Source organism: Felis catus, chromosome A3 (genome assembly GCF_018350175.1).
Source record: "Felis catus isolate Fca126 chromosome A3, F.catus_Fca126_mat1.0, whole genome shotgun sequence".
Taxonomy (NCBI): domain Eukaryota; kingdom Metazoa; phylum Chordata; class Mammalia; order Carnivora; family Felidae; genus Felis; species Felis catus.
In genome coordinates, this window is record NC_058370.1 from 104,306,497 (window position 1) to 104,324,436 (window position 17,940).

Below are 17,940 nucleotides of genomic sequence, written 5' to 3' on the forward strand. Positions count from 1 at the left end.
AGCTGAGTTCCCTCCTGGAAGAGCAGCCAGGACCGGAACTGGAACCAACGAAGGGACTGTATCGGGGGACACAGTTCCATTGTACCCGCGCAAGGACAGGGAGGGACCGTAGCTGTACAAGGGAACAGACTCTGAGGCTCGAAGGAGCCAGAAGGATGGATTGGAGCGGAGGGTGATCGGCATTCACAGGGATGCTCTAAAGGGATTCGGTCTGGGCGGGGGAGGGGAGGGAGACCGGCCAGGACCCCAGAGTCCTTCTGACCCCAACAACCTCTGAGACTATGAGATGCGTGTTATGCACAGAGGTGCACCGCACTGGCAGGCAACGAGGGCACAAATGTGGACACAAGTAAGACTCCTCCCTTCCAGTGCCGACCCACAACGTACAGCAGGTGGACGGAACGCGGGAGAAGGGAGGTAAAGCGGTTACACGTGCTCAGGGAGGAGATGTGGAATCGGCCAGCGTGGCGGGAGCAGACTCACTTAACGATGAGAATGACGACCACGATGTGGAAGCCGATGAAGTACAGCTTTGCCGCCTGGTGAGTCACGAGGGCAAAGCCGCCCGCGAGGAGTAGGAGGCTAAGGACGTCAACCTGCAGGGAACTTGGCAGGTGCCCCGCCCCCCCATGCTCCTGGAAGTCACTTTCGGCGCCACCCCCCTGCCCCACCCCAAGAAGCAGGCGGCACCCCGGTGAGGCAGCCAGGCTTGTCTCAGAAAGGATATCGTGCCACTGGTTAACCACCGTGAGCTCCATCAGCACGATGAACGAGGAGGCCAGGTCGTTGAAGTTGTTCTTGCAGTACCTGTCTCGGGCGAATGCTGAATCTTTCAAGGCTGGGTTCCCACACACCAGAGCATCAGGACTGGTGAAATTCGGGTCAGAGAACCGGACTTTGCCATGGAATGCTTCCATCCCGATGATAGCGAACACGTAGTAGACCACCTAGGACGGCAGCACTGGTCACCAGGGGGCGCACCGAGCTGCAGAATCGCGGGGCGAGGGGCGGGCTGGAGAGGCCGGCTGGGGACACTGCTAGTCCGTGCGCCCAGCAGAAAGGGCTGCCCTCCCCAACCGAGTCCCAGGCAGTGTCAGGGTGGGGGTGGAGGTGGGGGTTAGGGGGCGGACTGATCGGCTATTCTGCTGGAGAAGCCTGAGCTGTCCGTGGAGGGACAGAGGACACACGGCCAGCTGGACCACACCGTGACCTCTCCCATGGGCTTATGCATCACAACCAAAGCTTCTAGCAAGTTAGTGGGTTAAATACTCAATAAATAATGGTTGGCCCCCCAGGAAAAAAAAAATAGTAACGTTGTGTCTTCACCCTGTTTTTTATACCAAAATAAATTCCAAAGGGTCGAAAGGGTCAAATGTAAAAAACAAACCATGAAGGAACTGGGGGAAAAGAAGTGTGTAGGGAAAGGCCCCACTAAGCATGACATAAAAATGAGATACTGTAAAATAAAAGACTAACAAATATGGCTATATAATTAATGTCAATTTTTATACAGCCCCAAAATAGACAAATAACAAAACATACAAAATCTACAAAAAAAAGAAAAAGAAAAAAACCCAAAAAGCTTTTAGGTAAGAAAGAAAAACTCAAAACACAAGTGACAGAGAAGGAAAAGTAATTACGCTATAAACAACTTGCCAATAGCCAATTTCCTTAATCGGCAAAACACTCCTGCAAATCATATTTAAGAACTAACAGAAGAATGGACCAAAGATATGAACACGCTGCTCACGGGAAGATAAGCAAAACTGTCCAAAAGGACACGGAGAAGGCGCTCAGCCTCATGAAACGCGAAAGACACGCATGTCAAAGCAACACGGTGCCATCTTCTCCCCTGTCAGGCTAGAAAACAGGGCAGTGCTTAATGAACCCCTGGTTAGGGTGCGAAGGGCGCGGAGAAGCAGGCTGTCACGTGCTGTCGTTTGGGGTACACAGGGAGCACTCTCTGGGAAGGCAACTGGCCACCAAGCCGTCCAAAGTTTGAACACATTTCCCTCTTGACCTAGCGGATCCGCGTATAGAAGCACACTAAGGGGCGGGTACAAGAATGGCCCTCACCACGTCAGTTGTGATGGCCACAAGGGGAGACCAACCTCAGAGGTCTGTCAGTAGAGGGGCTGGTCAGATGTGCTCCCGAGTCTCCTCTCCGGTGGGACCCTTAACCCTCACAGAGCCTACACGGACACACGTGAACTCCAGGACGTGGGACAAGGTTAGGAGGTGGAAGAAAGGTGCGCACCCTTTTGCGGATCATTCCATTTGACCGAACAATAAACTAGACACAGACATGCATGTCCGTGGTATGCTTGTTGCAGACATAGAGATATTTAGGAAGAGGAACAAGAAACATTGAATAACGGTCGTATCTGGGAAAGAGGCAGGTGGGGGCTGGAAATGACTGGAAGTCTACCTTTCATTCTTCTGTACTAATAGGATTTCTCACTGTGCTAACAGAAACGAAAAAGAAGAGTGTCCACCAGTATCTGAGCTCCGTCCTTCGCGGTGCGGAATCTCTCCTGAGCGGGAGACACCAGCCCCCTGGCCTCCCTGCGGTGGGGTCTGAGGCCACAAGCAGGACGAAGAAGGATCTGAGGCCTGGGGCGGGGGCGGGGGTGGGGGGGGGGCGGACACAGCCATGAGCCGGAAGGAACCTACATCCCTGGGAAGCACCTGCCAGCCAGGAAGACCCACCTAGACCGTGGGCGAGAAAGAAACTGTGACTGTGTTAAGCCGCGGAAGTTCTGGTGTCTATCCCAGTCGCCGGTGTACCTTAACTGGCATATGCCCAGGGTCTGCAGGCAGCGGATAATTCTAAAAAAGGAGTACTAGAAACCAGTGGGTCTCGTTTGCTTAATCGCCCTTTCTTTTCCTCACTTAAAATAAGGCTTACGGACAGTTGCCAAGAAAGAGCATCTTACCGCTTACTTCACGTAGATCAGCACCAAGGACAAGCCACTTACCAAGACGAGTCCACCGAACGTCAGTATCGTGGGCCCAATGTTAATTAAGGTCGTCACGATGACCCGGAACCTAGGATAAAACCAAGAGGCGGCCCAAGGGAAGCCGCAAAGTAAAACTGACACCAGGCTGGCGGGTTTGGTTCAATATCCCTTCCCCCAGTCCTGGATCTGTTCTTTAAATCCTGTCAGGAGTTTGCCTTCTTAGCTGTGCACCATTGGGGGAGCCATTCAACCTCTCTGAGCTCCATCGTCATCACCTGTGGACAAAGGATGATAAAAGCCCCTACATCGAGGGCTGTCGGCGGGCACACTCAGGTTAGCGTTAGCTGCCACCGCAGCCGCTGTTACTCTGTCACCGTGCAGCCTGCTCAGTTGAGGGAACGGGTCACAGGGATGAAAGTGGGTGACAGAAGCTCCCTCAGGGAGCTGCCACGTGGGTGCTCGTCACCATCCTGACTTCCCTCCCTGCCCCACGGCCCCCCAGCCCCAAGCAAACACCAGGTCCTCCGTACAGGTTACGTTCCGGCTTCGTAACGGGGTGCGTCTATAGTTCTGAGGCGGGAAGGGTTTCCGGCCGGCTCCAGTGTGGGAACCACCAGAGTGCACGTCGCCCCATCTTTACCTCTGAATGCTGACAATGATCCTTAAGAGCCGGAGTATCCTCAAGATCAGCACAATATCCAGTATCTGCTGACTGTTGTATTTTCTTGCTAGGAAAAAAAAAAGAAACCCCACCATCACATAACATTCCATTTTATGGGTGCCTCTGGCTCGTCCCTTTTATTCAGTGAGGTCTGAGACCCCGTAAGTACTGGGGAGAGATGCGGCTTCAAGACCAGGGCAGTGGCTCTGAGCAGTGAGGAAGTAAGTGTTCCTGGAATCATTCACCCCCCCCTCAACCCACCCCCGCCAAAGCCACACCGGGTGTGCCCTCCCACCCCTAGAGCTAGAGAATCATGAGAGGAGGTGTAGACGTCAGACCGTCTTTAAGAAAGACTGTGGATCAGGTTCTACAGAACACATTTCAACAAGCCCTTCCTTCCCCAATATTCATTTCATAGAGTTATGTTAAGAGGCTGCACTATCTTGGGGCGCCTGGGTGGCCAAGTAGGTTAAGTGTCCGCATCTTGATTTCGGCTCATGTCAACGATCTCGCGGTTTGTTAGACAGAGCCCTGCGTTGGGGAGGCCCTCAGCACAGAGCCCGCTTGGGATTCTCTGTCTTCCTCTCTCTCGGCCCCCTCTCTCCTGTTAAAATAAATAAACAGAAGAAGAACAAGAAGAAGAAGAAGAAGAAGAAGAAGAAGAAGAAGAAGAAGAAGAAGAAAGAGGAGGAGGGGGGGAGAGGAGGTGGAGGGGGCAGAGGAGGAGGAGGAGAAGGGGAGGAAGAGGACAAGGATGAGGGAGAAGAAGGAGAAGATGTTGCACTATCTCTCAATAACCCCTCTGTGTCCACAGGAAGGAGTGTGCACAATGGTCGTGCAATGTGTGTGCAGACACAAGAGGGCAGTGGGCAAGGGACAATGCAGAGTTCCGGCTACAGCTGGACCATGGGAGGGGACCAAGATGGGCAGGGGGCCAAGATGGACATGGAGGTTAAACCATGAGACTGAGGGCAGTTTTGGAGAGGAGGTGACCAGATCCTTATCTGGTATGATGGACGCATACAAATGAAATCTCTAATACACAGCAAAACACAAACAAGGCTACCATCCCTCTCAGAACATGGAACGTTTTCTCGCGAATTCTCTTGTATCTCCGCTGCCTCATCCCAAACACCTTAGTGGTGCACGGTGGATGTTCCACAAAGGCTACCAATTGAATGCACGATCCCAGGAGGTGGTGAAGCCGAGAGCCCGTGGCACTGACCTGACTGAATGGTGGTGTTGGCCACAGTGGCCACCAGGGCCGCGATGATGATCAGCGTATCAAACCTAATGGTGCAGAAGCAAAGTTGGTGAAGGATCAAGGGAAGGGCCTGTCAGGACACAACTGATCCCAAGAAAACTTTAAATCGAGTCTCATGCGAAGCAATGAGCCGGCCATGAAACTGATTTCCATAATTTTTAGAACAGTGGAGATGAAGCAAGAAACACTACATTTGAATGATCCAATGATCATTCACTGGCTGCTCCAATGAACCACCCGAGGGAATTCATGGCAATCAACCAAGTCCTATCACTTTGTCTTACAAAATAATGATATACAGTAAAACCTTGGTTTGTGAGCATAATTCATTCCGGAAACATGTTTGCAATCCAAAGCCCTTGGATACCAAAGTGAAATTCAAGAACCACTGGCTCAGTCGTGATCACGTGATGTTTGGCGTCATGTACTACTCGTATTGCAAGACGTCGCTGGTTTACCAAGTGAAAATTTATCAGAAATGTCTGCTCGTCTTGCGGAACACTCCAGAACAAGCTACTCGCAGTCCAAGGTTTTACCGTGTCCTTGCAAGAATACTTGGACACATTTTCTGAATACATGGCATAATTTTTCTTGGTATTAATTTTACTGGGTACATTGCAACTTTTTAATTAAAGGGGACATTCATCACATCGTCACTTTTCTTCCTGACTAAGTATCAAAGGACAGCTGTGCCAAAGCACTGGACGAGAATAACTAGTTCCTCTTTGGCCACACGTGTATCCCCAGTGACTTTCCTGGCACCGAGAGCAGTGACCACCAAGATCCAACCCCGCCAATGCACGCGGTGCATCTGAGATGGTCTACAGCATGTGGGTGATAGTTCAAGACCAGGAGGTACACAGCCTGGAGAAGAAAGGGCCACAGGTGACACACCCAGTGTGGGAAAAAGCTTGCTGACGGTCTCACTGTCCAGCCACATCTGCCAACTTCTCTGATAAAAAGACCACGGAGTGGGCTGAGGCAGCTATGGAAGGCACTGCCTCATTGGGTATGATGTTCTAAGATCCTTTCCAAATCCAGGATGTCATGATCTGCGATTCTCATTTTAGCTAGAGTCAGTTCAAACTCACATCATAAATAACAGCTTTGCCTGAACCAGATGTTTCCACACCCCTCCCCCCAAGATTTCATTATAAGATGCGCCAAAACCAGGCAGCTGGAGCTTGAAAAACTACGATATTCCGCGCACTGAGAGAAAACCCCCTTTCGCCGCCCAGGGCCTCTGCCCCCTCCACCCCCTGCCACGCCGGAATACACATGCTCACCAGTTCCAGAACTGCCTTCTGCCAAAATAGGCTCTGGGCTCGTATGTGTACAGTTTCAGGAGAATTTCAATAATGTAGAGAGAAAGGAAAAGCCATTCCGCGTAGGAAATGAAGGGGTTTCTCTCATCCAGAGCAATGAATATGGCATTTATTAGAATGATGACATCATAAACCCAGACAAAAATCCTGCCACGAGGGAAGAAAAGAAGAGATCCCGTCATCACACATTTCCGTAAAGGAGCATGTTCAGAGCCTTAGAGGGGCTACTTTGTTTCCCAACAATGTGATGACTACGAGATGCCCCCAACCCCCGTCCCGCCAATGCCCGCGCGCACACACATGCACACTTGTGACTCAAGTAAGTAAAGGTTCCGGCATGGCCAGGGTCCTGAAATTCACCTGCCAACCCTGATCCTTGGTGTAGCCCCTCCAGCCAAGGAGAACATGAAGACTCAGCAAGCAGGGGGTATAGAGGCGTGCTTTTCCCAGGCTCCCCTCTGGGGGCACAGTCCCTGGATCAGGTGAAAGCTTAGGCAGAACTGGGGCAAGGAGAGGGTTTAGGGCTTAGCACGGGATCATTACACCTCTGCTACTCGTCCCTAGAAAATGAACATCCTTAACTAAGAAAGCTTCTGAAAGCCTCTTCACCCCTAAGGCACATAGCCTTCCAGGGGACTGATATGTCCATCCTCCTCACCAAGTCTGGGGGGAGATGGGGGAAAAAGTATGATAACTGGGCTCTGACCCGACTCTTCAACTACAGAGCAGGCTTCTTTGCTTAGGTGCCTGTCCCTGTGCGTCAGAGAACACGGGGTGACCCTTGGGAAGACAAGAGGGGCTCCTACCCCACTGTTCTCTGTGGAGCTCTAGACCCAGGACCCAGCTCAGGATGCCTCAGGTGGACACACAAACATCCAGTGCATGAAACACATCAGTAATTCAAGGCTGGGAGTAATGGGAAGAAGTCTCTACATAAAGGGCTTTGATAAATAGCAAATATGGACAGCGAAAAGGGATAGGGGGTGCCTGCGTCACAGGCTGAGACACTTTCAAGGACTTCTGACCCATTCTCTTCTATGAAACACTAAATTCAGAGAGCAAGAGGACGAGCCTCTGATGATACGGATTACTCTGGGCCACGCATATGAAATATACGATCTGCAACCACAATGAATGCCTCTTTCCGGAGTCCATTTGCTTGAGAATAAAAGAATTAATGGTCTTCTTGATGACCATTCCAATGACTCTAATTCAGGAGTTCTTACCACAGACTTTACAAAGTCAAAGTGCCATATCTGACATCAACTTCCTAATCACTCGAGATGAGGCTAGAACCTTCTGATTTCAGAGAGCGGTCAGTTTTTCTGGCTCAGACAGCACATCTAGTCTGTGGCCCTTGGGCATCTTAGGAAATAGGGCAGAAGGAAGCATAATCCAGAAGCCTGTCCTTTTGAATAAACACATCCAGAACCCTTTGCAAGCCTCCCTGAGAAACCAAAAGTAGCAAGCAGGGGGCTGATTTATAATTTCAAGAATGAAATGTATTCAGTCCAGACAGCATTTGCAAATGCCTCCATTCTGAAAGTAACTTGAGAGAAAACTGGCCCCATCTCACTTGCCTGTGCTGAACCATCCTCTGGACCAAGAGGCTTGCAGATGACCGGTATACCCGAGGCATCCAGTCTTCCAGTGGGTGCCTCCTGATGTTGATGGTGACCACCTGAATGTTGAGGAGATCGGCCAAGCGTAGAAAGTTCACTTTGTCTGCAATAAAAAAAAAAAAAAAAAAAAAAAAGATCCCCAATACACAGCCACTGTGTCGCTAAGGTTCCAAGGGTGATACCAAATCAGCGTAGACCCTTGGATCTGTCTTGCCTAGGTGAAGATCTGAAGCTTCAAAGGGAAGGCCCAAGGCCAAGGAGCCAGCCAGTGCAGAGACCCCCACCTGTACTCACTCAGACCTGCAATCAACCCAAGGCAGCCAACCCAAGCATGTGATTTCGCCAGTTCACAGATGCCGCTGCCTCACTCCCTGCCTTCCACCCACCTTCCTCCTCACGTGGGCCATCCCTGCTTTCTGCCTGACTTGCCTCTCCAGCGTCAACTCTCCTTCCCTTCTCTCTCCACCAAGCCTCCAAGGTAGGTGTGATCCACACCCTTCCCCTCAATCCCCTATCGTCTTCTCTTCCCCTTCTCGGGGATTCACTCAAACCAACAGCTTTCTCCACAAGTGGGCTCACCAGCCAGGCCAAGATTCACTGGGGCTTTCTTGACCAACCTGGCCCTGCATGACTGCTGAGCTGGTCTTCTCCAGACCCACCGAATGCCCAGGGCCAGCAGGCTCTTCTCCACCACCCCGCGTACCTCCCCCCTGCTAGACAGGTCAGATGCTGGCCAGGAGTCAACTGGGCTGGTTCTCAACCCTGTTCATGCATGACCTCCTGCTCCATACAACCTAAAGAATATCACATCAACGGATCAAATCAGGCTACGTAAAGAATGTTGCTGCTTCTTCTTGTAACCTCCTACAACTTCTTTCCAAGTTTTCTTTGAAAACAAAGTTTAGAAACGAAGTCAACGTTTGGACAATTTAAAGAAAGCTAAAGAAATTGCCGGTGCAGATCAGGTCTAGCTGAGACAAGGGGCCAAGTTGGGGCGGGTGCTTTTAAATCCCAGAAGGCTTCTCATTCAGAGAGCCTGGCAGATGTCTGCAGCTCCATTCCAGTTTTCGGGATTAAATGATGAACGATGGCTATACGCTTATCACCATAGAGTGGTTTATGCAAGAAAGACGATGAGGAATTGCCCAGCCGAAACCCAGACTTCGGCCCCGTCAGAAGTATGGCCTCATCTGCGCGAGGAGCCTGAATCAGACACAGACTTGAGTGATGTTACACACTCATGTTGCTATCTTCCCTAACAGTTTTGTGGTCCCAAGAATATGAAAGAACAGGAGTCCATCAAGTTAGATGAAAAAACACACATAGATATCTTAGGATATCTAAGTTCCTGGGTCTTCAGAGTTAGAAGGAAAATATACATACATGTCTCAAAAGCCAAAGGCATGTAACACCTGCTCAGGCAGCAATGTAGCCTTGGAGAATTAGGTGCCAGGGTATCTTGGATCCAGGGACCTGGATCACCATCAGTGGTTAGGGGGACGATGGCATGACAAGCATGGGTAGTATATGGGTGACCTACAGACAGGGAATCCAGTCAAAACATCATTCACTAAATAACTTACACCAAAAGGGAATCTGGGTTCACATCTTTTAATCTGGAAGATTCAGTAGGACAAGAAAAAACAAAGAGAATCAAAACCATAGTAATTTTATGTTAAGAAGGCACTTGTATCCATCTGACATTCTATGTCGGAGATCAGAGGTCAGCTAACTTTTTCTGTAAAGGGTCAGACAGTAAATAGGTCAGGCTTTGCAGGTCATGTGATCTCTGTTTTAACTACTCAGTTCTGCTGAGTAGCGTGAAAGCCATAAACAATACATAAATTAATGAGCATAGCTGTGTTCCAATAAAACTTTATTTACAGAAAGAGGTGGTGGGCCATATTTAGCCTGTGGACCATCGTCTGCCAACCCTTGTTGCAGATACATTATTCTCTCCGTATTCTCTTTGTTTTCTTCCCATATGTGTAAGTTTGTGCTTCTCAGTTTAATACTGGATTAAGTTTTAACACTGAGGACTAACAAAATTCCAGTGTTTAGCCTTAGAAACCACAATGCTCATAACTGCTGATGAAGCGGGAGAATGTTCAGAGAAGTATTGGAGACCACTGTGAAGCATGTAATTCTGGTCAACTTTTTGTTATTAAAACTGCTTTTGAAAGGATTAGTTGGACCCAGGAGACTTTTGGACAATCAGACATTAGAAATTACTGCTATATCCCGTAAAATACAACCTGTGATTCTTAAAAGCCAACAGATCTTATTGGCTGTCTTCTGTAAAGATGTGTCTGCCCTGGTAACAATATTTATATTTTTAAAAATTAGTATTTATTTTCGAGAGAGAGAGAGAGAGAGCAAGATAGAGCGTGAGCAGGGAAGGGGCAGAGAGAGAGATGGAGACACAGAATCTGAAACAGGCTCCGGGCTCTGAGCTGTCAGCACAGAGCCCGACGTGGGGCTTGAGCCCATGAACCGTGAGATGGTGACCTGAGCCAAAGTCAGATGCTTAACTGAATGAGCCACCCAGGTGCCCCCCACTCCCCGGTAACAATATTTACATCAACACCGCTGTTTGGTAAAAGGTAAAATGCTGGGAAGTCTGTTGAGCCATAAGCTCACTGGCACTTTCTTTTTGCCACATCTCTGAAGTGCTCAGAACTAAGGGCTGAGGACCCAGATTTCTCGCTGACTCCAAATCATGAGCCAGTCAGAAGACAGCAGGGTCCTGTGGGTATGTCTCGAGGGTGTATGCCTACCTCCTTCACTTGCCTCTAACCTGCTCAAAAGGTCATGAGCCACTTCCGCTGAATGTCTGCAGCGCCACTAGGGAAGAAGAGAAATACATTCAGGTGAGTTGTGTCAATGTAGTGCCACCAGTGGCCCTGGAGCCTTAGACTAGAGGGTCACATGGTGTGAGCGGGGAAGTCTGCAGCAGATGAGATAAAAAACACTGCAGTTCTGTCTTCCAGAACTGCAAATGCTCTCAAGTCTAAGCTTTTGACAAAGTGACAGTATGACTCGAGGTTTCAAAGATTATCTGTGTGGAGGGCTGGGGGAGGTTAACCTTAGAAGAAAGTTCTCAAGGAGGATAACAATCTACGGCCAGGAGCAGAAAACCAGGTCTTATGAGCTGACCTGTGTCCCCTCCAAGTTAGCGTGTTCAAGTTTGAACTCCAAGGGCCTTGGAGAGTGACTACGTTTGGCGAGGGGCCTCTTCTAAAGAGGTAACTTAAAGTGACGCCATTGGGTTGGTTCTAATCCCGTATGACTGGCGTCCTCACAAGAGGAGATGATTAGGACCCAGACACACACAGAGGGAAGGCCACAGGAAGACGCAGGAAGGCAATCACTGACCAGCCAAGGGGAGAGGCCAACCCCTGGCAACTCGGTCCTGGACCTCCAGGCTCCAGAATCGTGAGGAAATAAATTTCTGTGGTTTAAGCCGCCCGGCGTGTGGTACCTTGTTATGGTAGTGCTGCCGACCCGGCAGGGAAACATTTCCCAACGGATTGTTAATTTCGTTGTTTTAAGGCAAACATGTCATTCCTTAACTTCCGAATAGAGACCTAAGAATTCTCCCAAGATGAAGAAATCAGTGGGGCGCCTGGGTGGCTCAGTCGGTGAAGCAGCCGACTTCGGCTCAGGTCACAATCTCGCGGTCCGTGAGTTCGAGCCCCGCGTCGGGCTCTGTGCTGACCGCTCAGAGCCTGGAGCCTTCTTCAGATTCTGTGTCTCCCTCTCTCTCTGACCCTCCCCTGTTCATGCTCTGTTCATGCTCTGTCTCTCTCGGTCTCAAAAATAAATAAAGGTAAAAAAAAAAAATTAAAAAAAAAAAGAAATCAGTGAAAAATTCTTTACGCTTGAAATGTGCTATCCCTTAAAAAAATAAACAAAACTAACAAACAAAAACACCCTCCGGGGTGGGGGTGGGGCGGGAATGAATTTCAAGCTCCACAATTGCCTTTTCTTCTTCTAACAAAACCTGTGACAAATTCTTAGCTTGCACAAAAATGCTATATAAAAATGCTAGAGAAATTAAATATTATGTGAACCAATCTTAACAGATGGCCTGACAGATGTGCCTTCCGAATAAAACCCCCAATTAACAAACTGGTTTATAAAGTCTGGCCCCTACGATCATAAAATATATAAAACAATGAACTATTAATTTAAATAGCATTTCTATAATTTTTTAAGAAAATCAGATGGAAACCGTCACTCTATTTACTGTCCTTAGTGTCTGCACCTAGTTAAAAAATTTTTTTTTACAAAGATGTGCAATTAACAATAGAGCCGCAGTTAGTTAACTGCAGAGAGTCCATGGTGGGGAGGGAATAACCTTCATTATTATTATTATTATTTTTTGGTAAAAAGATACATTTTATTTATTTTTATTATTTTATTTTATTGTTTATGATTTATTTGTTTTTTTAATTTAAAAAAGATACATTTTGGGGCGCCTGGGTGGCGCAGTCAGTTAAGCGTCCGACTTCAGCCAGGTCATGATCTCGCGGTCCATGAGTTCGAGCCCCGCGTCGGGCTCTGGGCTGATGGCTCAGAGCCTGGAGCCTGTTTCCGATTCTGTGTCTCCCTCTCTCTCTGCCCCTCCCCCGTTCATGCTCTGTCTCTCTCTGTCCCAAAAATAAATAAACGTTGAAAAAAAAATTTTTTTTTAAAAGATACATTTTAAAGATCTGGTTAAAATTTTAAATCTAAAGACATTTGACTAAAACTTAAAACATTATAAAATTACTTCATTAATCAAACTAAAACAATTTAAAATTTTAATCCAAATTGACTTAGTGCTCCCAGTAAAGAAAAACTAGTAGACTAAGTTGTTTTATGATTTAGGGTTTAAAATGTGGCTTCATGTCTTTTTCCTGATTTTATTCAGTGTAAACAAAAACTGTAAATATGGCATTTTAGTTCATGTAAAATTTCTTTTCTCCAAAGAGGCTAAAATGGCTGGAACTTCTCACACCCCTCATCCTTATCTTATAGGTCGGTGGGTGCCATGATCTCAGCTAATATCTAGGTGTTCATAAATCTAACCATGGGTTAGAACCATATGGCATAATATAAACTGTTGTGGTTTTAAAAGTTGAATCTTCATCAATCAACTTGTGTAAATCTCACACAATACTGTAAATCACAAGGCCCTGGGGCACCTGGGTGGCTCAGTCGGTTAAGCATCCGACTTCGGCGCAGGTCATGATCTCAGAGTCCGTGGGTTCGAGCCCAGAGCCTAGAGCCTGCTTCAGATTCTGTATCTCCCTCTCTCTCTGCCCCTGCCCTGCTCACACTGTCTCTCTCTTAAAAATAAACGTCAAATAAATAAATAAATCACAAGGCCCTGTAGAGTTACTCGTTTCAGCTATGTGGACACAGCATGTAGAGTTTTTACTTCTCTGACAAATCCTTAATATCAGCAGTAGTGGATCAACTACTTATGGTTTCTTAAATGTATTTTCTAGGGGCGCCTGGGTGGCTCAGTCAGTTGAGCGTCTGACTACGGCCCAGGTCGTGATCCTACGATTCACGAGCTCGAGCCCCACATCGGGCTCTGTGCTGCCAGCTCAGAGCCTGAAGCCTGCTTCGGATTGATTCTGTGTCTTCCTCTCTCTCTGCCCCTCTCCAGCTTGCGTTCTCTCTCTCTCTCTCTCTCTCTCTCTTTCTCTCTCTCAAAAAAAAAAAAAAAATCACTAACTGAATTGGGGGCATTGGACTAATGAATGTTGAGATAAATAGCCAAGAGTCTGGATTTACCTAAAGATTTCCAAAGAAATTAAAACGCTATGTCCCTATGTATAAATATATTTGTTCTTCAGAACACCCACATTAAAATGTTATATAATAATTGTCTTACATCATTCTATAAAAAAGAGTTTTCAAGCTTCAAATCACACTGGCATTTAAGCATATTCATTGGTATTGACTATATGTGTATGTCATGAACATTAACATGAATAGATAAAATTCACAACAGGCCCATTATACTCTTCGCATGAGGTAGGGAAGGTTGGTCATTTCCATCTCTATATTCTGCCCCAGGGAGCTGGATTTGGAGCCCTTTCCCGAGGAGATTCTCTTATTTCTCACAAGTCTGCAATACTTCTACTGACTTCCATTATCTCGAGGATGACTGCGGACCCCTGGAAAGACGTGAGGCCTCTCACTTCTGGAAGAGTTATAATGTCAACTGGTCCACACATTCCCCTTGCTATGGCTGTCCTTGGCCAGCCTGAAAACATTCCACAGCACAGCAGCCTTTGGCCATGCCTCTGTTCCCTTCCTCTGCTCCCTTTTGTCCCTGACCGGCCTCCTTTGGTAACTCTTACAGACCTCACCCCTGTGCCAGATCACAGCCCGCATTCGGAGGAGAGCCTCTGCCGATGGACACGTGGTGGCGGTGGTGTTTTGTACACAGATCTTCACTGGCACTCTCCAGAAAGTTGTGCGGGAGCATCAAAGAGCTCCTCCCTCCTCTTCCTCATGTAATTCATGGAATGATACATCCAAACAAGTAGGGGTGCCATTAGAACTTGGATGTGTTTGGTAAGCTCCATGTTTACCCTGCCACAGCTGAATGGTATCGTTTAAAAGCCAGCCTATTTATAGCCCAGACCATGGAAGAAGCTGTCAAGACAAAGAAAAGCAGTTCGTACTCCCACTTGGGAAACAACTACCAATAGTTGGACTGACTTTATCAACAAAGAAACGTTCGTGTATGTCCTAGTGACCATGTGTATCTTTTCTGGATGAGCAGGCGATACCCAAGTGCATAGGCCTCCCCATGCCTGACAAAGACTCCGAAGAGCCCCCAGCCCTAGGTTTGGAACACCTCACCTTTCAATGGCAATCCAGGAACTCACTTTACAGAAGGAATTGCAAAGAAATTTGAGAAAGCCCTGAAGATTCATCAACATGTTCGGAGTCCCAATCATCGAGAAGCAGCAGAGGTACTAAACCATCAGGGAAGAATTCTCAACACCAGAGGGGCCGAAGTCTGGGAACACCTGGACTGAATTGACCAGCCACTCCACCCCGGTTGTGGGGTGGGACCTCCAAGGGGACCCAAGTCCCAACCCTCTCTTCTAAGGTCAAGAGCAGTGGTCCTCAAACAGATGTCCCTGGGCCACAGCTGGCCCTGTCCGTGTCTTCCCCACCCTCTGTGGGGTAAGTGCTGAATACAGAAACTTGTAGAACAATTGCCAGGATCTTGTCCACGGACTCTAATGATGAAAAAATGGGACTTGGACTTGACACTTTGTAACTTCATTTTTCTGAGCGTTGATTTTTGCTGCTTTACCAAAGTTATCAGTCCATGGCAGGTTGGACATGAAAAAGCACTGTGCTCAGGGGTTGCCCGGGGACCAGTCACCCTTCGCCACCATTAGCAGAACCCTAATCCCGGCATGCTGAAGGGCACAGGCAACCACCACCGGTCCCTAACGGGGGCCACCAAGGCAGTCATTCAGGCTCTGAGAAGCCTGGCTCCTGACCAGGCACTCGGAGCCGCAACTTCGAGCGGGTGGCTGAGGAGACATGCTCAGGGCTCAGCAGGAAGCCAAATCCTGCTAATTCAAGAGGGCAAAGGCCTTCCTCCAGCCAAGGTCCAAAATTCTCACTGGAAGACGTGGGCACCACCCATTTAGCGGTATCTTACTACACGCGTCTTTTCATTCTCCTTTTTGCACGTAGGTTCCAGAGAATCGCTGGATTCCTTCTCACACGTGCACAGAGCCCTAAGGAGGCCTATGGCTCCTCTGGGACTAGTCTGAGAGTCCTCGTCTCATGTAAATTTACATCCTGGCACACTTACCGCTCCCTTTTGGTGGGTTTCCATCTAGACTTCTCTTGAAACAGGTGAAATGAGGGTGCTTCACAGTTTGGGATGTATTTTAGTCACCTCACATCTTTCTGAATTGCTGTCTTATCTTCACAGTCATTGTTAATGTCGCCAAGATTTCCCATTATGTGACTATCGGAATCTGGGGCGGTTTAGCACGGTGATGCAAAACATGGGCCTTGGAGTCAGATGGCCTCTACCACCTTGCAGCTGCATGGCCTTGGGCAAACTGCTTAACCTCTCCCAGCCTCAGTCTCCACATTGACCAATGAGGATCACAAAAATCCCCCCCCTCAGTGAGTCAGGGGGAAGATCACGTACACACCACGTGCAGGAAACAATCATGACAATGGCTCACACACGATAAGCATGCCATAGATAGGAAGTGTTATTCATAATAGCCACCGACCATTAATACATGAATTTTAGGCTACTTTCAACCTTTTGCTTTCAAACATGGAATGCAATGTAGACGTTTCTTTCCACAGCTCTCTTCTGATTTTAGATTCGGTCCCTAAAGCAGAGTCAGTGGTGGAATGACCGTTACACGGTAAAGGCCTTGGGATGGCTCATGGTGACAACTCCCACGGGGACAGCCCTGTCTGAACACAGCTTGGAGGGCCCGAATTCCACTGGATTATTGCCAGCGGGGAGTGCCAATACACATTTTTATTTGCAAATTTAGGAAAACAAGAAAACAGTACTGCTGTTTTACGAATCACTTTTAGGAGCCACCCACTTCTTTAAAAATTTATTTATTTTTAATTTGGAGAGAGAGCACGAGTGGGGGCTTGAGAGAGAGAAACTCAAAGCAGGTCCACGCTCAGTGCAGAGCCTGACGCAGGGCTCAATCCCACAACCCTGGGATCATGACCTGAGCCGAAATCAAGAGTCGGATGCTCAACCGACTGAGCCCCCCAGGTGCCCCAGGAGTTGCCCGCTCTGAACACAGCCAAGAGGAATGTCAGCGGCCAAGCCTTCTTACCCACGTGCCCCTTCTGTCCCTCGTCGGAGATCCTCAAGAGGAGCTCCAGGTGGGGACCGCTGATGTGTGGTGCCACGACCTTGGCCAGCCGCCTCCACTGGGCCTCCGTGACCACAAACTCTGTGCCCACCTTGACTTTCAGAATGTTGAACGCCTCTATCATTTTGTGACGTTTCAGGTACGCCAGTTTGCGAATCTCATTCTTTAAAAAATAGAATTGTGTTTTTTAAGAGAAAGATTCAAGAAAGCCTTGTTTCTTTAACCCTAAACATTTCAAGGTAATTAAACAGCCAAAGAGAAGGCCCCGCTGGGTCTCTTAACATGCCGGGTATGTAATCCCTCCCTGGCTGCAGGTACACGCAGCTGACCCGTCTGCATAAACAGAACTCATCTTACCAAGTTCAAATGAGGGAGCCCGTGAAGGATAATCTGTGTGGTGAGAAACAGAGCAGCAGGAGGCAGACTGGTCCCAACTCCACTCTGCCCAGGAGGAAGGAAGCTTCCAGAAAGGAAGGAAATCGGGTGTGCTGCTGAGACACAGGGAGACCCCAGAGAGGGAGAAGATAGATCTACCATTAAGTCAATCAAGAAAGAGAAGGGAGGAGAAAAGTCAGGGAAGTGAAACTAGGCCAGGAGTGGTCCGGAAGGAAGAGGTCCAGGGCAGGAAAGACAGCAGGGCCTGCCCGGAGCTGCCATCTGGCCTGAGCACAGGGAATCTTCCAGAAGCGGGGGTGGGGGGGTGGGGGTGGGGGTTGCTGCACAGCCCTCCTCGGGTTACAATCAGCCACCTGATGCCCACTCCTATTGCTCTCCGTAGTACTGCCATCACTTAATTGATTACACAGCTAGACTATAACTTTTTTTTTAATTTTTTTGATGTTTATTTATTTTTGAGAGAGAGACACAGAGCACAAGCAGGAAGGGGCAGAGAGAGAGGGAGACACAGAATCCAAAGCAGGCTCTAGGCTCTGAGCTGTCAGCACAGAGCCTGACGCGGGGCTCGAACTCACGAGCCATGAGATCATGACCTGAGCCAAAGTCCGACGTTTAACCGACTGAGTCACCCCGGCACCCCAGAGGGGTGTGGGCTGTGTCTTAATCATTTTTGACTCCTCAGAATTTTGTGCGGTGCTGGGCACCTAAAGCACATTTAAGATGTTTGCTGACTGATCCCTGTTGCAGAAGATTACCCAAAGAAACACCTCCTTGGGGCTGGGGGAGGTACAGCAGCAGTTCTGCCCAATAGCAAAAGA

General features: G+C 48.4%; 1 protein-coding gene across 5 annotated transcripts in view; it reads right to left on the reverse strand.

Moving 5' to 3' along the window:
- LOC101089184 (two pore calcium channel protein 1-like) overlaps positions 1-17,940 on the reverse strand; it is a 69,586-nt gene that overhangs the window by 3,927 nt on the left and 47,719 nt on the right. For 4 of the 5 annotated variants that reach the window (XM_023251896.2, XM_045054590.1, XM_023251895.2 and 1 more), the window contains 8 exons: positions 16,688-16,889; positions 7,791-7,935; positions 6,172-6,357; positions 4,847-4,911; positions 3,601-3,688; positions 2,979-3,048; positions 728-947; positions 484-574 (listed from right to left, as the gene is read on the reverse strand). In XM_023251896.2, the coding sequence (XP_023107664.1) occupies positions 484-574; positions 728-947; positions 2,979-3,048; positions 3,601-3,688; positions 4,847-4,911; positions 6,172-6,357; positions 7,791-7,935; positions 16,688-16,889 (1,067 nt within the window). The remainder of the gene's footprint in view (positions 1-483; positions 575-727; positions 948-2,978; positions 3,049-3,600; positions 3,689-4,846; positions 4,912-6,171; positions 6,358-7,790; positions 7,936-16,687; positions 16,890-17,940) is intronic. The other variant, XM_023251898.2, reaches the window with a different exon arrangement.